Below are 23,056 nucleotides of genomic sequence, written 5' to 3'. Positions count from 1 at the left end.
TCCTTGGCCTCTGGCCTTGGGGGGTTCTCTCTGACACTCCCAACTGCAGTTTTCCTTTTGGAACAGAAATCTCAGGGTTCACATGCACGACTTCTCAACAGCGCCCCCCAGCACCCCTGTGGAGAGGCATCAGGTCTCTGCGTCTCTGGGGTGAGGTGGGCGGGCAGGCAGCTCCCAGAATCCCCCAGCTGAGCACCTCTATCACCACACAGTTCTGTCATCTTTATAATCGAGGTGAATTCACTTCCTTCCCATGACATGTTCATGCTTGTGAAAATATCAAAGTGTTTGCAGACATTTGTTGGTGAAATGGCTTGGTGCTCTCTGTCTAAGTGTCAGTAGAAGGGAGGCCCATGATGTGACACCCCGGCTTTGTCCGTGGCTGGAGCAAGGATGGTTGTGGGTATCCAGGACGGTCCAGGGCCCTCTCTCTGAGCTGGCTCTTCACGATGGAAAACAGAGGAAAAGTCAATAACGGTTCCGGCATCCTCTGTGGTCCCTGGTCTCTGATAATTCAGGGTGAGTTGATTTTTGCCTGGTGGGCACTCGAGGGGGACGTGCATGCACCCCAGGCAGGGCATGGGGCCGGGGGCAAGAGATTCAGGACGAGGGCCCCAAGTGAGGTGCCACCTGCACACAGGGTAGTGGGAACCCCGGGCCCCTCCAGGCCTGGTTGGACCTTCCTGTCCAACCCAACGTCATCCCCGGCCCCCAGATCATTGCCAGCTTCCCTTGACAAGCTGGAATCCCGTGCTGTTAGGATTCTGGGGGCAAGCAGGTGCAGATACAAGCGCTGCCCTTGAAGGCTCCAAGTTCATCTTAGGGGGCAAACAAAAACGTGCCTTGTTCCCTCTCTCCCGAGCATGTAACACACAGGGCCACAGGGGCTACAGGTGGCGAAGGGGTGGGGGTTGCCTTCACATATAAAGAGCTTCTACAGGTCAATAAGAAAAGAGCCAAAATTCCAACTGAAATACGGGTGAAGGGTGTAAGCAAGCAGTTCACAGAAAATGAAATGGAAGTTCTTTCAACCCGTGAAAACATGAAGAATAGAAATTAAACCAGAGCCAGTGCTCGCTTGTTCCTGAGTTCACCTCGGGCTTCAGGTCCGAGACGGTTCTTCCAGGTGGCCCATGGGCTGGTGAGGCTGCCTCGATCAGTCTCGGGGCTCAGCTCTCCTGAAGTGGATGAACAGAGGCCCTGGGTGTTGTGGGTGGGCCTGGGATGGGCTGAGGCCCCACAGCGTAGGCAGGAGAGGAATTCCAGAGATCCTCCAGTCCAGGCTGAGCTGTCCAGCTGCGGGAGGCCCTGCTCACCCCCCTCCCCCCTCCTCCTCCGGTTGTCCTCCCAGCGAGTGCCCCGCCCCAGGGGCCAAGCAGGGCCAGAGCGTTTCTGTTAGCTGCCCCCCAGCCTCTGCAGAGGCCACTGCAGGCCGCACCGCCGGCTCTGACCCGCAGGCCGTGCCCCGGCCTGGTGGGAGGAAGGGGCACCGGGCACTGAGGGGTCCAGGGTGGTGCTGGGGCTTTCCTGCCCTCCTGTCCCACCTCTGTCCTAATTTTGGCCTTTGCTTAATGCAAACCCAGTACTCGGGTCATCTCCATGGCTTCTGGGGGGGGGGGCAGGGCCCAGTGTAGTTGCTACTGAAGAGTGTACTGGAGAGAAAGGTGGAGAAGGAGAGAAGACAGACACCTACACGGAACGGGGGAGGGAGGGGTGGGCGAGAGTGAGGGGCACACAGACGTGAGCCTGGCCCCACGAGAAGCCCAGGAATGGCGTGCCCATGGAGGCTGCACGCGACAGGCTGGATTTGAGGCGGGTCCTCAGCGGACACCAGCTCTTGCCCAGGGGCCTCTCTCTTGTCCCCTGGGACAGCCTGCAGCACCCGCCCCCAGCAAGCCTCTGGCCTGACCAGGATCTCATCCACCCCACCCCTTCCTCCACACTCCACCCCATGCACAGAGGGGGAAGGGAGTGGTGGCATTCCCCGTTGTAGTCCCCTTTCTAGAGGCGCCTGATAGATGTTAACACCTGGGCTGGTGGGCGGCAGGGACCCTGATCCATAGTGCTTGCCCATCCCTGTGGTGTAAATACCCCCATCATGTGTAACGTCAAGCTACCAGCATGACGTCAACCACAACGTTTGGTTTTCTGTAGCCAGTAAGAGGCAGCCTGTGAGCCAGACCCGGAAGGAGCCCTGGCAGCTGAGCCCCTGCTCTCCGTGCTGGGATGGCGCTGCTAGACTTCTGCTCAGCTCAGGTTCCCAGACTCAGCGGCTCCTGCCCCGCCCCCACTGGAATATTCCATCTATTCCCACCCAGCCCCCTACTCTTTCTGAGCCAACAGAGGGCACCTGATAGGCGAATGTGCAGGAAGGGTGCGGAGGGGTGTCTGCGTTTAGGTCTTGCCTGTGCCACCCACAGTGCCGTGAGCAAGGCATTGGGTGCCCTCACCCTTCCCGTCTTCCACAGGGGTCCTGAGAGCCCAGGGGCAGACACTTTGGAAGCTGTAGAGGGTGGTCCCGGGCGCTATCAGGTCTGGAGAGTCTGTGACACCCCCAGCACCCTCCTCACCCTGTGCACGTCCTCGGTCGCGCTGGGGTGTCAAGGTTTCAGTGTGACTCAGATATACCGGAATTTTCCTTATGCTTTTCTTTCTTTCTTTTGGCTGCGTCGGCTCTTAGTTGCGGCACGCAGGATCTTTTGTTGTCGTGGGCTTCTCTCTAGTTGTGGCTCGCGGGCTCTAGAGTGCGCGGGCTCAATAGTTGTGGTGAGCGGGCTTACTTGCCCCGCAGCATGTGGGATCTTAGTTCCCCTGACCACCTGCGTCCCCTGCATTGGAAGGCGGATTCTTAACCACTGGACCACCAGAGAAGTCCCTTCTTATGCTTTTCTGCATGTGGTTAAAAAAATGCCCCAACTCCCACCCCTGTCATAAAAAGATACTTTGTTTTCTCTTTATACTTAAAAAAAAAACCTGATGGACTTTATTTTTTAGGGCAGTTTTATGTTTACAGAAATATTGGATGGAAAGTAGAGAGTTTCCATATTTACCTCACAGCCAGGCCCCAGTTCCCTTTCCTGTAACCATCTCACTTGCGTTCAGACGTGATACACTTGTTACACTTGATGACCAATATTCCTACATTAATATTAACTGAAGCCCATAGTTTGCATAGGGTTCGCTCTGTGTTGCACAGTTCTACAGGATTGACAAAGGTATAATGTCATACATCCATCATTAGAGTATTTCAGATCCTCTGTGCTCCTCTATTCATCCCCTCCCATCCTCCAGAGCCCCAGACAACCACTTTTTACTGTCTCTATAATTCTGCCTTTTCCAGAATGTCATGGAGTTGTGAATCATACAGTGTGTAGCCTTTTCAGATTGCCTTCTTTCACTTAGTACCATGCATTTAAGTTTCCTTCCTGTCTTTTTGTGACTTGATAGCTCATTTCTTTTTAGTGCTGAATAATATTCCCTTGTCTGGAGGTTCCGCAGCTTAATTATCCATTCAGTCTACTGAAGGATGTCTTGGTTGCTTTTAAGTTCTGGCGATTATGAATACACCTACTATAACCATTTGTGTGCAAGCTTTTGTATGGACATGAGTTTTCAACTCCGTTGGGTAAATACCAAGGAGCACGATGGCTGGATCACATGGTAAGAGTATGTTTAGTTTTGTTAGGAACTGCCAAGCTGTCTTCCAGAGCAGCTGCCCCATTGTGCGTTCCCACCAGCACCGAGTGAGAGTTCCCGTTGCTCCACAGCCTCACCAGCATGTGGTGGTATCTGTGTTCTGGATTTTGTCCGTTCTAATAGGTTTGCGGTGGTATCTCGTTGTTTTAATTTGGATTTGATGACATATGATAAGGAGCATCTTGTCATATGATTATTTGCCATCTGTATACCTTCTGTGGTGAGGTGTCTGTTAAGGTCTTTGGCCTATTTTTTTTTTTTTTTTTTGCGGTACGCGGGCCTCTCACTGTTGTGGCCTCTCCCGTTGCGGAGCACAGGCCCTGGACGTGCAGGCTCAGCAGCCACGGCCCACGGGCCCAGCCGCTCTGCAGCATGTGGGATTTTCCCGGACCGGGGCACGAACCCGTGTCCCTTGCATCGGCAGGCAGACTCTCAACCACTGCACCACCAGGGAAGCCCGGTCTTTGGCCTATTTTTAATCAGGTTGTTTGGGTGGGCTTTTTATTATTGTTGCTTTTTTTTTGTGTGTGTGTGGTACGCAGGCCTCTCACTGCTGTGGCCTCTCCTGTTGTGGAGCACAGGCTCCAGACGCGCAGGCTCAGCGGCCATGGCTCACGGGCCCAGCCGCTCCGCAGCATGTGGGATCTTCCCGGACCGGGGCACGAACCCCTGTCCCCTGCATTGACAGGCAGACTCTCAACCACTGCGCCACCAGGGAAGCCCCAATTGTTGCATTTTAAGAGTTCTTTGTATATTTTGGATACAAGTCCTTAATCAAATATGTGTTTTGCAAATATTTTCTCCCATCTGTGGCCTGTCTTCTCATTTGTTTACCCCATCTTTCACAGAGCAGAAGTTTTTTATTCTAATGAAGCCCAGCTTATCAATTCTTTCTTTCATGGATCATGCTTTTGGTGTTGTATCTGAAAAAGTCATTGCCAAACCCAAGGTCACCTAAATTTTCTCCTATGATACCTTCTGGGACTTTCATAGTTTTGCATCTTACATTTAGGTCTATGATCCATTCTGAGTTAATTTTTGTGAAAGGTGTAAGGTCTGTGTCTAGATTCATTTTTTGGCATCTGAATGTCCAGTAGTTCCAGTACTGTCTTAGACTGTTCAGGCTGCTATAGCCAAAATACCGTAAACTGGGTGGCTTATAAACAAAGATTTGTTTCCCACAGTTCTAGGAACTTCAAATCCAAGATCATGGCTCTGGCAGATTCAGGGTCTGGTGAGACCTGCTTCCTAGATGGTCATCTTTCCCCTGTGTCCTCACATGGCAGAAGGGCTGGAAAGATTTATCTGGGGTCTTTTTTATAAAGCATTAGTCTTGTTAATGAGGGCTCTGCTCTCATGACCTAATCACCTCCCAAAAGCCTCACCTCTTAATCTGTCCAGTTGGGGTTAGGATTTCAACATATGAATTTGGTGGTTGGGGCCTGGGGGTGGGCATGGACACAAACGTTCAGTCCATACCAAGCACCATTTTTTGAAAAGACAATCTTTTCTTCCTTGAATTGCCTTTATTCCTTTGTCAAAAATTGGTTGACTGGGCTTCCCTGGTGGCGCAGTGGTTGAGAGTCCACCTGCCGGTGCAGGGGACGCGGGTTTGTGCCCCGGTCCAGGAAGATCCCACATGCTGTGGAGCGGCTGGGCCTGTGAGCCATGGCCACTGAGCCTGCGCGTCCGGAGCCTGTGCTCCGCAACGGGAGAGGCCACAGCAGTGAGAGGCCCGTGTACCACACACACACAAAAAAATTGGTTGACTATTTGTGTGGGCCTATTTCTGGGCTTTCTGTTCTCTCCCATTGATCTATTATCTATTCTTTTACCAAACCACACTGTCTTGATTATCGTAGCTTTATAGTCTTGAAGTCAGGTAGTGTCAATCCTCTAACTTTGTTCTTCTCAACAATATGGTGTTGGCCATTATGGGTCTTTTGCTTCTCTGTCTGCTACATTTGATCTTAGCCAAAAAGCCGAGAAGCAATTTTTGCCTCTCTGTATAAACTTTAGAATCAGTTGGTCTATAGCCGTAAAATATCTTGCTGGAATTCTGATTAGGATTACATTGAATGTATAGATCAACTTGGAAAGAACGGATATTGTGACAATATCGAGTCTTCCTATTCACGCATGGGATATCTCTCCGTTTATTTAGTTCTTCTTTGATTTCATTCATCAGTACAGACCTTGTACATATTTTGTTGATTTATACCTAAGTGTTTCATTTTTTGGTGCTAATGTAAATAGTATTGTGTTTTTACTTTCAAATTCCACTCGCTCATTGCTGATATATAGAAAAGAAATTGACTTTTGTATATTAATCTTGTATCCTTCAACCTTGCTATAATCATTTATTAGTTCCAGGATTTCTTTGGTCAATTCTTTGGGGATTTTCTACATAGATAATCATATCATCTGGGAAGAAAGACAGTTTTATATTTTCCTTTCCAGTCTGTATACCTTTTATTTCCTTTTCTTGCCTTACTGCATTAGCTGAGACTTCCAGTATGATGTTGAAAAAGAGTGGTGAGAAGGGACATTCTTGCCTTGTTTCTGAACTTAGAGGAAAAGCACCTACTTTCTCACCAAAAATATGATGTTAGTTGTAGGTTTTTTGTAAATGCTTGCTGCGGACTGAATTGTGTGCCCCCCAAATTCATAGGTTGAAGCCCTAACCCCCCCACCATGTGACTGTATTTAGAGATTGGTTATTTAGGAGGTAATTAAGGTTAAAAGAGGTCATGATGGTGGGGCTCTGATTTGATAGGATTAGTGTCCTCATAGGAAGAGACACCAGACACTTTGCTCTTTCTCCATACGTACCCACTGAGGAAAGGCCAGGTTAGCACACAGCAAGATGGTGGCCACCTACAAGTCAAGAGAAGAGAGCTCACATAAGAAACCAAACCCTGCCGGACCTTGATCTTGGACTTCCAACCTCCAGAACTATGAGAAAATAAATTTCTCTTGTTTAAGCCACCCGGTCTATAATATTTTGTTATCAGCCTGAGTTGACTAATACAATGTTCTTTATCAAGTTGAGAAAGTTCCCCTCTATTCCTGGTTTGCTGAGAGTTTTTTTTTTTTTTTTTTTTTGCGGTACGTGGGCCTCTCACTGTTGTGGCCTCTCCTGTTGCGGAGCACAGGCTCTGGACGCGCAGGCTCAGCGGCCATGGCTCACGGGCCCAGCTGCTCCGCGGCATGTGGGATCTTCCCGGACCGGGGTGCGAACCCGCGTCCCCTGCATCAGCAGGTGGACTCTCAACCACTGCGCCACCAGGGAAGCCCTGAGAGTTTTTATTATGAATGGGTGTTGGATTTTGTCAAATGCTTTTTCTGCATCTATTAATATGATCATGTGATTTTCTTTTTAAGCCAGTTGATGTGATGCATTACATTAATTGGTTTTCAAATGTTGAACCAGCCAGGCTTGCACAACTGGGATAAATCCTACTTGGTCGTGACGTATAATTCTATTTATACATTAGTGGATTCAATTTGCTAATATTTTGTTGAGGGTTTTTGCATCTATGTTTGTGAGAAATATTGATCTGTAGTTTTCTTGTAATGTTATTATTGATTCAACTTCTTTAATAGATATAGGTCTATTCAAATTGTCTATTTCTTTTATTTTTTTTTACTGTTTAAAATTGAGGTATAGTTAATCTCCAATATTATATTAGTTCTAGGTGTACAATATAGTGATTCAAAATTTTTACAGATTATACTCCATTTAAAGTTCTTATAAAATATTGGCTGTATTCTCTGAATTCCCTGTGCTGTACAGTATATCCTTGTAATTTATCCATTTTGTAAACAGTAGTTTGTTATCCCCTACCCTTATCTTGCCCCTCCCCCTTCCTTCTCCCCACTGGTAACCACTAGCTTGTTCTCTATATCTGTGAATCTGTGTTTTGTTATATTCATTTGTTTGTTTTATTTTTTAGATTCCACACATAAATGATATAATACAGTATTTGTTGTTCTGGTCTATTTCTTGTTGTGAGAGTTTTGGCAAATTGTGTCTTTCAAGGAATGGGTCCATTTCATCTAGGTTTCATCAAGTTTGTGGACATAGAGTTGTTCATAGTATTTCTTTATTATCCTTTTAATTTCCAAGGGATCAGTAGTGATGGCCCCTCTTTCATTTCTGACGTCTGTGTCCTCTCTCTTGTTATCTTAGCCTGGCTGAAGGCTTGTCAACTTTATGAATCTTTTCAAAGAACAGCTTTTGGTTTCATTGATTTTTCTCTGTTGATTTCCTGTTTTCAGTGTCATTTATTTCTGCTCTGACTTTTATTATGTCTTTTCTCCTGCTTACTTTGAATTTAATTTGCTCTTCTTATTTCTAGTCGCCTAAGGTGGAAACGTAGATTATTGATTTTAAATCTTCTTTCCTAATATATGCAATCAATGGTATAATTTTTTTCTAAGCACTTTTTTTTACTGCATTCCACAATTTTGATAAGTTTTATTTTCATTTTCACTTTGTTAAAATGTTTAAAATTTTCCTTCGAGATTTCTTCTTCTTTTTTAATTTTACTGTGTAATTTATTCCATAGTTTTTATTTTTAAATGTTTGTAAATTGTAAAATATTACACGTAGACGATTTTCCATTTAAAAAATAATGTGGGCTTCCCTGGTGGCGCAGTGGTTGAGAGTCTGCCTGTCAATGCAGGGGAACGGGTTCGCGCCCCGGTCCGGGAAGATCCCACATGCCGCAGAGCGGCTGAGCCTGCGTGTCCAGAGCCTGTGCTCTGCAATGGGAGAGGCCACAACAGTGACAGGCCCGCGTACCGCAAAAAAAAAAAAAAAAAAAGAAGTAAAAAAAAAAAAGGTAAACTTGACCCACTGACCTTTTCCCTGATTCATATCCTCTGTCATTAGCCTCCTTACCCAAGAGGTGATGCTGTTGAGATTTCTTCTTTGACTCTTGTGTTATTTGGAAGTATGTTGTTTAATCCCCATGTATTTTGGGGTTTTCCAGCCATCTCTTTGTTTTTCATTTCCAATTTAATTCCACTGTGACCTGAGAGCATACTTTGTATTATTTCTTTTCTTATAAATTCGTTAAGGGTGTTTTATGGCCCAGAATGTGCTCTATCTTAGTGAAAGTTCACGTGAGCTTGAGAAGAATGTGTGTTCTGCTGTTGTCGGATGAAGTTGTCTCTAGATGTTAATTACATCCAGTTGATAGATGGTGCTTTTCAGTTCAGCTGTGTCCTTCCCAAATTTCTGCCTGCTGGGTCTGTGCATTTCTGATAGATGGGTGCTGGAGTTTCCAAGTGTTCTAGTGGATTCACCTACTTTTCCTTACAGGTCTTTCAGTTTTGCCTCATATAGTTTGTCCTTCTGCTGCTGGGGGTATACATGCTAAGGGTCATGTCTTAGAGAAATGACCACCTTATCATGATGTGAAATCTCTCTTTGTCCCTGGTAACTTTCCGTACTCAAGTCTGCTCTGTCTGAGATCAATATGGTATATCTTTCTCCATCCTTTGACTTTTTTTCATTGTGGTAAAATATACATAACATAAAATTTACCATTTTAACCATTGTTAAATGTAGAGTTTAGTGCCGTCAAGTATATTCACAGTGTTGTGTAACCGTCACCACAACCCATTTTCAGAACTTTTTCATCACTCCAAACAATAACTCTGTACCCACTCAGTAATCCCATTGAGTCCCACTTCCTTCAGATCCCGCTGTGTCCCCTGGGCTGGTGCCCACCCTCTTATTCCTGTTGGCTTTGCTGCCTTGAGCCCTCCAGGAAGCTTCTCAAGGATGTCTGTACCCGGTGGAACGGGGACTCAGGGGACCCCGCTATGGCGGGGAGAGGTGGTGGATCTGGGCGGTACTGAGAGTGACCGTGTGAGGTGTGAGGCCCGAGAGGTTTAAGAGCAACACGGTGTCATGGACAAGCGTCAGAGTCGGGCTGTTCTCATCTGTGTAGGACTCACAGACTTGACGTGACTGTATAAAGTAACAATGATGACATGAGCGCATGAGAAATGTGAAAGGATTCCCCTTTGTGGTCATTTATTTCTAAATCTCATTACGATGTAGGGTGCATTTTGTCATAAGCCTTACGTGGTCAGGACATGGCTCCCCAGTCTGCTCACGGAGCGTTCCGTCTGCTCTCAGCACTGTCAGAAATGTAAGAAAACGTTCTCTCTGAGTTGACGTTCCTGGCTCTTCCAGATGAAGCCCTGCTCCCCGGGGTGTCTGGGAGGAGGGCAGTGGGGGGACCTTGATGCCCGCGTGGGTGGGGAGGGGGCTTCCGATGGGAAGAGCGGCCACCATGGCCTGCGTGCCCTGTTCCAAGGGGCAGGCAGGGAGAAGAGGGGGCCACGCTGGGGTTTTCTCCATCTGGGATGCACCCACAGACTCCATGGGCAGCGCTGCTGTTCTTGTGTTTGGGTGGGTGTCCTCAGATGGCATTTCTGTCCCACCCAGGCCATTTGTTTCTTTGTTGAGGGTTGCATTCGGTGTTGAGCCCTTAGACTAGAACCCCTCCCTGTCCCCCGCTCTTGGCCCAATTGAGACTTCTTTGGGTAAAGATTTCTCTGGACTTGAGGACATGGTGGGGGGAAGGGTAAGCTGGGACGTAGTGAGAGAGTGGCATGGACATATATACACTACCAAATGTAAAATAGATAGCTAGTGGGAAGCAGCCGCATAGCACAGGGAGATCAGTTCGGTGCTCTGTGACCACCTAGAGGGGTGGGACAGGGAGGGTGGGAGGGAGACGCAAGAGGGAGGGGATATGGGGATACATGTATATGTAGAGCTGATTCACTTCGTTATACAACAGAAACTAACACACTATTGTAAAGCAATTATACTCCAATAAAGCTGTCAAAAAAAAAATAAAAGTGAAACAGTGAAGACCAAAAAAAAAAAAAAAAAAAAATTTCTCTGGCCAAAGAAGTTAGGGAAAGGCTGTACCTCATACTCACTGGTTGGAAATTCACAGTACAGATGACCATGTTAAAGGCCCTGGGAAGTCCTGCAGTAAAAAAGGAAGGAAAGAAGGAGGGAAGGAAGGAAGGAAGGAAAACATTTTAACTTACTGGTTTCTAAACCTTTTTGCCCACAGAACCCTTTTCGTACCTAACATCTGGGAACATCCTGTGGAGCTAATATGTGATGATGGTCATTTGGGAAATGTTTGACTGGTACACGCAGTGGCAGATTCCATAAGGCAGAGTTGGGGGCCAGCATGTGCTATGGGTTGAATTGTGTCTCCTCCAAATTCAGATGTGGGCTCCTAACCCCCGTACCTCAGAATGCGACCTCATCTGGAAATAAGGTTGTCATAGACGTAATTAGTTAAGCTGAGGTGGAGGGTGGGCCCTCATCCAGTAGGACTGTGTCCTTATGAAAAGGGGAAACTTGGGCAGAGACACACAGGGAGGATGCCATGTGAACATGAAGGCAGAGATGGGGGTGATGCTTCTACAAGCCACGGAGCCCCAGGGATCACCAGCAAAACCCCAGAAGCTGGAGAGAGGCCTGGGACAGTGTCTCCCTCACAGCCTCAGAAGGAACCGACCCCGCCAACATGTTGGTCTTGGACTTCCGGCCTCCAGAACTGTGGGACGATCTCTGTTGTTTCAGCTGCCCAGCCCATGTACTGTGTTGTGGTGGCCCCAGTACCCTAGCACAGCATGGATGACTTAAGACTTGCATTTCTGGCCCAGGCTCAGAGGTCGGGGCCAGGGAGCTGCCAGGATTCCAAGGAAGGACCTTGGAAAGCCCAGGGTCGGACTTTGGGGAAGTGGCAAGAGGTGGCGTTTTCATCGCTGGCGTGGGTTGTAAATCACCCAGCGACTGTGCCTTTGGAAATAAACCCTACAGAAATAACCGAGATGTTTACGGCAGGCATTTACAAGCAGGGAAACTGGAAACACCCCAAATGCCTGCCAATCAAGGAAGCACTCGGCTACCCATGGAAGGAACATTCTCTATGGTGAGGATGACAAGTATATGCGATCTAGGTCAGAGAGTGGGAATTGCGTGATGTTAAATATATAAATTGTGATGTTAAATATAAAAGCAGGAACTCACGCGCTGATAAAAGGCATGCCAGGATGCTGCAGAGACCACAGGGATTACATGTTGTCCAGTGTCGGTCTCTAGTGTGTCTACTTCAGGCCCTGTCCTGGAACCCAGGACGTTCTGGGTCCTGGGCAGGAGTGGGACACGGTCCCCCGAGCTCTGTGTGCCGTCCTGTTGGTGGATGCTGGGCAACCCTCATGGGCCTGCGCTCTGGACGTCGCTCTTGTGCTGGGACCTCGTGCTCCTGCCCAGCATGGCACGCGCTTGCCCAGATCCCCTCGGAGCCAGTACACTCTCCTCACCGGCTCTGACCCCGAGGCCGGGGAGCCTGGGGAGGGTCCCATACCCTCCTGGTGTCCCTGGACGGCATCCACCAGTGAAGCAGTATGTAGCTGCCGGATCGTGCCGTGGAAGAGTCGTTCACAGGGTGGGGAAGTAGTGAGAGGGAAAAGCAGAACAGAAACAGCAAGAGTCTCCTGAGTGTTGAAGAGGAAAGCCTTCCTGTGGTGCAGACCTCACTGGAGACACATCAGAACATCATGGGACATCGTGGGACGCCAGACAACGGGTTACGGAGATGGAGGCGGCTTCGACTCGCTCTATTGAAACCACTTGTTTACTCCATTTTCTGCTGTGAGCAGGGATTCTGTTTTCAAAATTGTTATTATAAGCAGGAAAAAACCCCCACAACAACCTCATGTAGAAGTTCCTATTTTCTACCAAATTGCTTAGGTCCAGATTAAAAATATAAAGGGACCTCCCCCGTCATTTTAATCAAAGGTAGAAAAAAAAATTTTTGCTAACACACACATAAGCAGCAGCTTGATGTAGTTTAAATCCACAAATCCAAGCAAGCAAGGGCCTGGCATGGTGAGTGAGCGTGTCTGCTGGGCTGTCCTCCCTGCTACCCGCTCTCCCCGCCCCCGAGTGCTGGCCCAGACCCTCCTCAGCCAGACTTGGGGCGGCCCAGACCGGGCAGAATGGACGTACCTAGCCTCAGGCTGGTTCAGGTCATCCATGTGTTAATTAACGCGGTAAATAAAACCGTTGGACCAGCCAAGTGCCTCTGCTGCCTGCTAAGCCTATTCCAGAAAGCTCTTCTTGTGTGGATCTGCCTGGGGAGTCGGGGGCCAGGAGGGCTGCTTTCACTGAGCGGGCACCCCTGCGCTCACCCTGTGTGGGAGCCTTTACAAAGCAGATAAACAAGGCTTTGGTCCTTTCCTTTCCCTCAGGACTCCTGGCTGCTTTGGGCTGTGAAAGTTAAGAAGGCCGTGGACGGGTCGGAGCGTGGGCCCTTGTCTCTGGTTGGCTGTCAGGATTCCTGCTTCCCGAGCACCTGAGTTAGCAGAGTATGGATGGGATGTCCCGGGTTGTTGGGCCACCGGGTGTGTCTGCCGCCGGGCTGTGCAAACAGCTCGCAGCCCTGGTGGCAGGCAGGCAGGTGCCTGCGAGGCCGGGACTGGGTGGAGAGAGCTGGAGTCGGGTGCAGGGTGGAGCCAGGGATGGGGGCGGTGGAGACAGGAGCCGCCACGTCCCTGGAATGTCTACTGGGAGGGATGCAGTGGAAGCGCGGAGCGGCCGCTGAGCAGCACAAGTAGGGGCTCCCCGGGCTGCAAGGTTCTGACGCCCGCTCCGTGCCGGGACCTCTGCACGTGCTGCCTGTGACCGTCATGAGGAAGCCCTGCAGCCCCAGGCCCCGGACGCAGGGTCCCGAGAGCAGCATCCGTGGTCAGCGCTTCTGTGTCCCTGCCGTGGGGACAGGGCAAGACCGGACCCTCCCGCCCCAGCAGCCTCTCCCACCAACACCAGCTCGGCTCAGCGGGCAGCGGGCAGAGGGCAGGCGGGGCAGCTGGGCTCGGCCAACAGAGCAGGGAGCGGACAGGTCCCCAAAGCAGGCGTAGTGGGGGCCTCCATGGGGGCTGCAGGTAATCAGTGTCAGGGGCAAGTTCCAGGTGGCAGCGGGCAGGCGGTCACGGGGGCAGCTCAGAGGCATGGCCACAGGTTGGACGGGGAGCAAAGAGAGAGTAAAGGGGATGGGGAGCCGCTGGCTGGCTCACTGCGTCTGCCCGGTGTGCAGGGGCCAGTCACCCCCTTCGCTGGCGAGAGACTGACCCTCGGGTGCCACCGTGGGTCCACGCGGCCACAGCAGTGCTGGGCGCCCACCTGCAGCAAACCAGACCCCAGGCAGCTCTGGCGTTAGCGTCCCCCTCTCTCTGGCCGGCCTCTCTGGTGTTGTGGTCCCACAGCAGACAGGAGAGCACTTTCTGATCCACCAGCCGGCAAGGACTGAAAGAGTGTTTTCTTCCTTTCATTAGCTTTACCTGATTTTTAAAAGCCCCATGACATGCTTGGTGCCCGGGAGCCTCCTCCTCTGAGCACGTTATTCAGATCACTCGAAACCCAAGCGCAGCAGTACGTGCCACACCGGGCATTGTGTGGCGACCTCGAGGTTCAGGGGGTCCCCCCACCAGGCGCACCCTCTTCCCAGGCAACTTCACCCGCACCCAGACCTTCACCCTCACCCTCCCTGACCTTCACCCTCACCCAGACCCCCACCTTCCTGGCTTCTCCCCCACAAGCTGCGGCTGGGTGACCTTGCTGACCCTGCAGCCGGCCACCACCCGCCACGCCGTTCGTGGACGGTCGGAGTGTCGGGCAGCGCAGGCAGGTCCCACCCGGATGCAGTCCACTGTCCGCCCTGTCTGTGTGTGCTTCTGCGTCTTCATCTCAGCCTATCTGTGGGTACGGTGGGGAGCCTCCTGCTTCGATCAGGGGCTCCGTGACCTCCGCTCCACAGGAGACGTCCCCCCAGCTACACTCATCCAGGGAAGCCTCGGGAGGTGACCCTCTCCTGCTGGCCTGCGGTCCAGAGTCTGCCCCATCCCGGGCTCTCCCTGTCCTTCTAGAAGGCTGCCCATTCTTGTCCTGCTGGCCTGACACATGCTGAGGTCCAGCATCTCCACTCTCCACAGTCGACCTGTGGTGCTCTTACTCTCTTATCACAGTCTGGACACTGGGCCTGACCCCAGCATCCCGATTGCATGTGGAGAGCCACAGTGTAGGGCCAGAACTGGACAGATGAGTAATTATAATGAAGTGGGCAAAGTGAGCCGAGACACGTGCAGCATCGGCGTCCGGAGGAGACCAGGCTGACTTCCTGTGGGCGCTGGGAAAGACTTCCGAGAGGAGGTACTGAATTGAGTCTTGAAGGATGCAAAGGAGTTTGCCTGGGGGCAGCGGGGATGCGCTTAGGATGCGGACCCGGGCCCTTCGTCCGTGGTGTTGTCTCAGTGACTGTAAGCTTCTGGGAGGCAGATGCTGTGAGCACTGAGGGAGGGTGGTTGCTGGCCTCACTGTTGTCTGTGATGTTCAAGGTGTCGGGGCCCCCAGCCCATGGCCCGCACGGCACTGGCGCTTCTGGGGGGCTTCCTTGTGATGGGCCTCGACTAACTAGCAGAGCGACCAGGAAGGGGGCGGATGCCTGGGGTGGGGGTGGGAGGAGACTGGGGGATGGTGGTGACTGGGAGGCTGGCTTCAAGGATGGAAGAGGGGAGCTGAGGGGCTGCCCGAGGGGCGGTGGTCATCGGGGGCAGAGCCTCTTCCCTGCACTCTCCCTCTGGGTAGTTAAGTCACCGAGAGCCCTCTAACTCGTGAGCTTCCGCAGGCGCCTGGCCAAGCTTTCCTGGCGACTTCCACGTGTCTTCAGCTGGGAGACTGAGCTCTGAGGGCTCCCCAGGGGCCCGGCACAGCCTCACCCCAGGCCGGCCCAGGTTCCCCCTTATAGCTGACAGGCATTGGAGTGCAGGTGCCCCGTGGCAGACCAGGGAGGGGTGGCCAGGCCCGGGGGTCGGGCAGCTGTTTCTAGAACTTCTCTTCAGGCCGGGCAGCAGGGGCAGGAGAAGCCCTACACCAGAGGGGCCTCCAGAGGTGCCCTCCCCCGCACCCGGCAGGCAGGACTCCAGGAGAGGAAGGCTTGTGTCCAGGAGCAGGTCCTGTGCCAGCCTGAGTGCAGCCTGTGAGCACCATTATTGAGCGCTTGCTGGATGCCAGGAGCTGTGCCTGCCGCCTTCCTGGTTTCCTCCAGCGTCTGGCTCCTGCCCGCTTGGCACTGCCCTCATCACCAACCCAGAGCCTTCTACGGAGGAGAGAGCAGGGTCTGAGCTGGAAGATGTGGGGCAGTGGGGCAGCCTGTCCAGGATCGTCCATCTGGCTGCCGGCTCTCGTTCACTTTATTTATGCGCATCCTGCCGTGCGCCAGGGAGGATTCCCGGCTCCCTGTCACTTAGTCCTGTACTTACCCTGGCTGGGCAGCAGCCGGTGGACAGGCTGCGTGGGTCCCTTCCCCTCCAGGGATGAGCTCACCCTAGGGCCCCTTGGTGCCTCGCCTGGCGCCCACCATGCTGAAAGCAGCCCTCTGGCTGTTGGGAACTTCCAGCATCGTGGGGTCGGATTCTGGCATAGGAAGCTCTATCCCAAGGAGGCTCGTGAGCCAGTGGTTGTCCGTGCGCTTTGGGGGCCAGAACGCGAAGGGTGGCGGCTCAGCCCTGTACGTGTGATACCCTGCGCCCTCCTGGGCAGGAAGTGGATTCGAAGACCAGGGATGGGCTGGGCTGGTGAGGGTGAGGCCAACGCAGCCTCGGGCGGCCCTCGCAGTGGCTCTGTGAGCCTTTCCCGCTCCTTAGATGGATGGGGAAACTGAGGCTCAGAGGGTGCAACCCGGTGCAGAGCAGGCCTTGAACCCAGACCTGCTCGAAGCCTGTGGCCTTTCCCCCTCACCACGCTCTCTCCCAAGCTAGTCTCACCGGTCAAAAAAAAAAAATCCTTTCTTTATGTTATTTTTCTTAAAATAATAATAAAAAAAGAATATTTTGAGAATGTAACCCATGCACGTAGTGAGAAAATCACACAGGACAGAGAATGTAGAGTGAATTTTGTGCCCCCCGGCTCCCCGTCCCGCAGAGGCAGCCGCTGCCCAGTTCCCTGGCTGACTTTGGAAAAGCAAAGCTACGGCTCTGAGCACAGCTAGCGATCGTAAAGACCCGGGTCGTTAAGAAAATGTTCAAATAGATTTAGCGTAATATTTATTTATTTTCCAAGGAAGTGAATAGTCTGTCTTAATGACGTTTTGATCTCAAACAGGATTAGAGCGAAAAAGCGTTCCCTGTTTAAGACATTGCTTTCCTGGGGCCCAGAGTCCGGGTTCGGGCAGCTGGTGGGCTTCTCAGGCTGCGTGGGCAGCAGGGCTCCGGGGTGGGGTTATGACGGGGGTCGGGGGGAGGCTGTGTTCCGATGGAGGCCGTGCCTGCAGGGCCTCTGGGGAGGGAAGGCGGGGGAGGGGCCTGCGGTCAGGGGTGTCCCCAGCCCCCCTGGCCCCACCTGCTCAGCCACCTGTGGCCTTTGTGCCCACCTCTCCCTGGCGGCCTCCAGTCTGGACCCTTCCCAAGACATTTCCCGTTCTGGCTGTGTCTCATACGTGCTGGGTCTAATGTTCTTCGAAGATGATCTCAAATCAAATTAAACCGACGGTGGTGACAAGTTGAATACCGCGGAGGGCCTTCTGACGGGCCCCAGGCTCCCTCCGGCCTGTGCCCCACGCCTGCCCTGGACCCACACGGGCCTGTTCTCTGGCCTCTGGCTTGCTGTGCCGCCTCCTGCAAAACTTCCTCCTCTCAAGGGTCACTGTTTCGGGGCCGCGTGCAGGACGCCTCGATGGCCTTGGCAGTGGTCACCCACTCTCCTGGGTTCCCTTCTCTTGGCTCTCCAGGCTGGTCCCCTCTCCTCTCAGGAGCACTAATGCTGTGGGCGTGTACATGTCTCCTCTGCTATGGGCCTCTGCAGCCTCTGCTGTAACTTGGGGCAGTGTTGGTGGAGGATCCGGGGGAGGGGGCCCTGGCCTCCAGCTTTGCAGCTTAATTATGCGATGCTTCTCCCTCCCTCCAGAACCTTCACAGAGTCCCCGCAGGCTGCACCAATCTATTCCGCTGTCTGGAGCTGGGCCAGGGTTCATTGCTCTGGGAGGACTCACTGGGTCTCACGTCCTGGGCATAGAGTGAGGGAGGATGCTCGCTTAGAGGCCCTCGGTCCAGCTGGCCCATGAGGATGCCCAGGCGGGGTGTCTCGCAGGAGCTGGGTGTGCCAGTCGGCTGGGCTCTGCCAGCTGCCGGGAAAGGGGCCCCTGCCGGGCTGGCACTGGGCGGGGTGGGCTGGGAGTCGTTTTGGGGGAGGGGCGCCCCTTCGTCGCACAGAGGCTGGGCCTCTTGACCGGGTGCTGGGTGTTCACCGGGGGATTAATCGGCTCCCTGCCTCTGTTTCCCATTTCTCCCCCAGAGGGGCTTTCTCTGTGGTCCGACGCTGTGTCAAGCTCTGCACCGGCCATGAGTATGCAGCGAAGATCATCAACACCAAGAAGCTATCCGCCAGAGGTAGGGAATGGCTGTGCTGGCTGGCGAGGGCCGGGGGCCGGGGCTGGAGCCCGTCCTGAGGGATCGGGCTCGGCCCGTGGCTCACGGGGGCACAGTTGGAGCGGGGGCAGTGGGACATGAACGGTGCCCGTGGCCGAGTGGGGCCGGGAGAGGCACCCGCACACCCTCACATCTGGAATTGCACTCTCGCTCTGGTTTGGAGGCTCGTGGAACCCCTGCCTCACCTCCCCAGGGCTGGACGGGGAGAGGCGTGCGGCCAGGTGGCTGAAGTGCTCAGGTAAGGTCGTCTGCCCACGAACTGTGGGCCAGAGGGGGCCTCGGGGACCTGAAGACTTTGGGTGACAGGGCAATGCTTGAGGGGCGGCACAAACGGCACGTTTCCTAACTCAGCCCCCGCCGGTCTTCCGGACGCAGGGATGCACGTGGGGACTCATCTGCCTATGCTGGGGAGGGCTCGGGGTCTGCAGGGGTGGGCTTGGTGCTGGCCCCGGGCGTGTGGCCTCACCCCATCCAGCACCGTCGAGAGCCCTTGCTGGGGGACGGCCCGTTCTGGGCAGACGGACAGACCCCTGCCCTCGGGGGATCCAGTGGAGTTCCACGTGGCGGGGATGAGGCGGGACGTCGGGGCAGGGGATGACATGGGGTGACAAGGCCAAGGCGGAGGTGCCGCCCTGAGCAGGTGATGTCAGAGCACAGAACCGAGGGGACAGGGGGCCGGGAGCCAGGCAGGGGGTCTGGTGGGGCCTCCAGCGTGGGTGTGGAGGCATGGGCCATCCCAGTGAGGTAGCAGCACCACTGCCGCCCCCTGTGCTGTGGGGAGCCCACGGATCTCCGGCCCCAGGGTCAGACAGGAGGGGCTGGGTGACCCCTTTGGCAGAGGGAGCTAAGCCCCTGGCCTGACGGTCTCCCACCTCCAGGCACACACATGACCCCACTTAACACCCAGACACAAATCTGAGCCAACAGAGAGGCTCCTTCTCTGCAGAGAGGCCCTGACTGTAGGCAGTCCTGGCCCGAGTCCCTCCCCGAGGCGGGTGCTGAGAACGCCTCCGTCTGTAGGGTCTGCAGTTTCCAGCCCGGCGGCCTGTGTGGGCAGGCGGCTGAGCCCGCTGTGCGGTTCGCTGAGCTGCGTGTAGGTGTTGTTTGGGCGCCTGCTGCGTCCCAGGCCTTCAGGGTTGAGTGTTTCCAGGGGCGGGCGCTGCTGTCCCAGCCTGGCCAAGGGGCTGGTTGTGCTCGGGTGATGAGGATGACACGGCCCCGCAGAGACAGGAGTCTGCGAGCCAGACAGCCCTGGGGTGTTCATGTCGGGAAAGCTCAGATCCCGCAGCTAAACTGTGATCGTAATCATAATGCACAAGCTAATATTTACCGAGCGTTTGCTGTGTGCGTGGTGCCGCCAGATGCAGGGCAGCTTCCGTGTTTACTGACACTGGGTGTGCGGCAGTGGTGAGCCACCGGTGTCAGATGTTTTCGGGGGGATGTGTCCGCACAGTGTGTCCGTGGAGTTTCTAAAGCAGGAGGAACATTCCACTTCATTCCATAGGCTTGTGCCAGGCCACAGGAGGAGAGCGAGCCCACCTTCAGAGGTCCCATGGACTCATGAGGGACACCCTCACTCATCCACCAGCTTTACCTAGCCTCTCCCAGTCAGTGCCCAGCACTGAAGATGGGGTGATGAGCAAACAGACCCAAACAAGCCACTACAGCCCCATTCGAGGGGTGGGAGCACAGGGGACAGAACAGGGAGGTTGGATGGGTCTTGAAGGATGAATAGGAGTTTGTGGAACTCAGGCAGAAAACCACCTGTGTATGTTTCCGTGGAATCACGCAGCTCCTTTCAAGGAACCTCACTCTCCCCTGTTTATATCCTCAAAGTGTTCTATAAATCGGGAGGATCAAAAGCAGTGGAAGGGCTTCCCTGGTGGCGCAGTGGTTGAGAGTCCGCCTGCCGATGCAGGGGACACGGGTTCGTGCCCCGGTCCGGGAAGATCCCACGTGCTGCAGAGCGGCTGGGCCCGTGAGCCATGGCCGCTGAGCCTGCGCGTCCGGAGCCTGTGCTCCACAACGGGAGAGGCCGCAACAGTGAGAGGCCCGCGTACCACAAAAAAAAAAAAAAAAAAAAAAAACAGTGGAAGTCTGAAATTCCTTTCATGCTCCACAATTACAACCTGCTCTTTCTTCCACCCCTGCAGTAGCAGGCCTGCTGCCCACTTCCTGAGAGCCAGCCTGCTTTCCATTGAGTCCCGGAGGCTGGGCCCCCGGAGACCCCTGCTAAGGGCACCGCTGTGGAGCTGTGCAGACCTGGGGCTCCGTCAGCCCTGCGCCTGGCCTCAGTCTCCTTCCTGGCTGGGCGTAGCCTGGGTTGGATGGTGGCAGGCAGCGCCGCCAGCCCGGACTGGTCTGGAATCGAAGCAGCCAGCCCTTGTCTGTTGTCACCTTCCCTCTGGACCACTTTCCGGGCCAGGGAAGCCAGGACACCCCCTGCTTTGCCTCTACCCTTGGGCCCCTGCATTGCCCAGGTCTGTGGAGGTCTTGGGCATTTGTTCCCCCCGTTTACCTCGTCATTATGGAAAATTTCAAACATCCCCAAATATAGAAAAAATGATAGAAGGAGCCCCCAGCTTCGACACAACAGTTTCCAGCTCCCAGGCAATTTAGTTTTCATCTCTAACCCTCCCCATCTCCCACCCCTGCCCATATATCTTGCAGCAGATCCCAGGCTGGCCACCATTTCACCCATAGTGTTCAGCATGTTTCTGTAACGGAAAAGGATTCGAGAAACAACTGGCACCTCCCTGTGCAGGGACCCAGGGATCTTCTGACCCTCTCCAGCCCCTTTCGGGGCTTTCCGAGCTGAGTGGACAGTGGAAGGGGTGAGGGGAGAGGATCTTGGGCTCCCGACCCTCATCTTTACGCTGAGTGTGGACCAGCAATGGGGGCAGCCAGGCTGCTGGGTTTGGTCTTGTCGCCGCACGGCCCTGACCACCTTACTGTATGACCCTGGCCATGTTACTTAGCCACCCTGTACCTTAGTTTCCCCAGCCGTAAAATTGGGATAAATCTGATATCTACCTCAGAGGGGCATTGTGAGGGTGAGAGAAGGACTAAGGTGCTTGGAAGGAGCTGGCTGAGTGTGGTGCTGCCAGGGCACCTGCTGCCTTCTTCCCCCTTTCTTGCCAGACTATCCTGCCCAGCCTGCAGGCTCCAGGACTCCTCCTCCAGGAAGCCTCCCTGGGCCCTCACATCCAGCTTGGAACCCCCCAGGTCCCGAAGCAGTCACCTTAGACATTTCTTCATTGATCACTTGCTCCTTGAGGGCAAATGCAGTGGGTTCGTCTCTGGGCCTTCCCAGCTCCCGGCCCAGAGCCTGGGAAAACACACGTAGGAACATCCCACCCTCTCCTTACCAGCCTTTGGGGACTGGCTCCATAAAACCCAAAGTTCTCACCTGGCCTGACACTCAGTCTTTGGCCCTGTCTTCTCCTTACCTCCCAGCAGCTCTGCTCAGGCACTTGGTCTTTTCTGGTTCTGTATACCCCAGGGCCTTTGCACCTGCCTTCTCTCTGGAAATGCTTTTCCTAAACTTTGTATCTGCTTAACTCCTGTTGATGGCACTTCCTCAGAGGGGTTTCCCCTGAGCCTCCAGTGGGAATCTGGGACCTAAGCACCCTGTTTTTATTTTTTGGCTGTCTCTCCCACGAGACCGCCAGGACTTCATCTGTTTCATTCACCACTGTGTCTTCCACACCCTGCTCAGGCCCTGACAGGTGCTGAGCTCTCCATGTTTTTGAATGAATGAATGAATGTTTTGAGTGAGTGGATTTTTTTTTTTTTTTTTTTTTTTTTTTTTGTGGTACGCGGGCCTCTCACTGTTGTGGCCTCTCCCGTTGCGGAGCACAGGCTCCGGACGTGCAGGCTCAGCGGCCACGGCTCATGGGCCCAGCCGCTCTGTGGCATGTGGGATCTTCCCGGACCAGGGCACGAACCCACATCCCCTGCATCGGCAGGCAGACTCTCAACCACTGCGCCACCAGGGAAGCCCGAGTGAATGGATTTTGAAAGAGCAGATGTGTAGTCTGTGCTGGAGTGAGGTTAGTCTCCCAGGTGTGAAGTTGGGATAGGGACTGGGTGGAGTGAGGTCTAGAAGAGGGTTTGCTGCAGGGTGGGGTTTGCAGGGGAGGCCCCTGGTCACTGAGCGCCTGAGCATTTGGGAGGTCCAAGTTCAGGAGAAGTTCCATGGTGAAGACTGAGGGTGGTGGGGAAGCAGGGAGGGGAGGCCTGGAGCCCACTGCTCCTCCCTGAATCCTGGTGACCACCGTGCAGCCTGCACCTGTGTTCTGCAGGGTCCAACATGCTCCCAGCAGAGGGTCCTGACGCCAGACCGGTCCCCTTCCCACAAAGGCCATTTCAGAGATGTTTGCCCCACCTGTTGTCCTGGAAGGCACGGGTGGAGGGGAGCGGCCCATGTGTGGGGAGGAGGACGCCAGGCAAGCACCCTAGAAAGAGGGAGAGTGGGGAAGTGGAGACTGGACCCAGAGGCCGGAGGGGAGGCCCCACTTGTGCCGGCTTCATATTCAGTGCAGTGTGGAGTGGGCTCACTCAGCACTGCAGGGAAGGTGTCCACTCCTGGGCTGAGGAGACGGGCTTAGTCCTTCAAGGCTTCCAGGGATAAGGAGAGCAGCAGGAGGACGATGCTGGTGCTGGACACACAAACACTGTCCCACCCGGTAGCTGGCAGTCCTTGAGGCCACGAGGACACTGCAGGTTACACCCAGCTTGTGCCCAAGGCAGGAAGAGTTAGATTTTTTTAATTTAATAATTAAATAGAGGACTGTGAGGCATTCAGAGGCTGTGAATGTACTGAATA

General features: G+C 53.7%; 1 protein-coding gene across 6 annotated transcripts in view; it reads left to right on the top strand.

The window, feature by feature from the left end:
• Window positions 1-23,056, top strand: part of CAMK2B (calcium/calmodulin dependent protein kinase II beta) — a 95,022-nt gene that overhangs the window by 15,717 nt on the left and 56,249 nt on the right. For all 6 annotated transcript variants that reach the window (XM_082662159.1, XM_082662156.1, XM_082662158.1 and 3 more), the window contains exon 2: window positions 18,095-18,189. In XM_082662159.1, the coding sequence (XP_082518285.1) occupies window positions 18,095-18,189 (95 nt within the window). The remainder of the gene's footprint in view (window positions 1-18,094; window positions 18,190-23,056) is intronic.

This window comes from Grampus griseus (genome assembly GCF_964374135.1).
Source record: "Grampus griseus genome assembly, chromosome: 9".
Lineage (NCBI taxonomy): Eukaryota > Metazoa > Chordata > Mammalia > Artiodactyla > Delphinidae > Grampus > Grampus griseus.
Note: the sequence above shows the minus strand (reverse complement) of the source record. Positions and strands in the feature narration are given on the sequence as shown.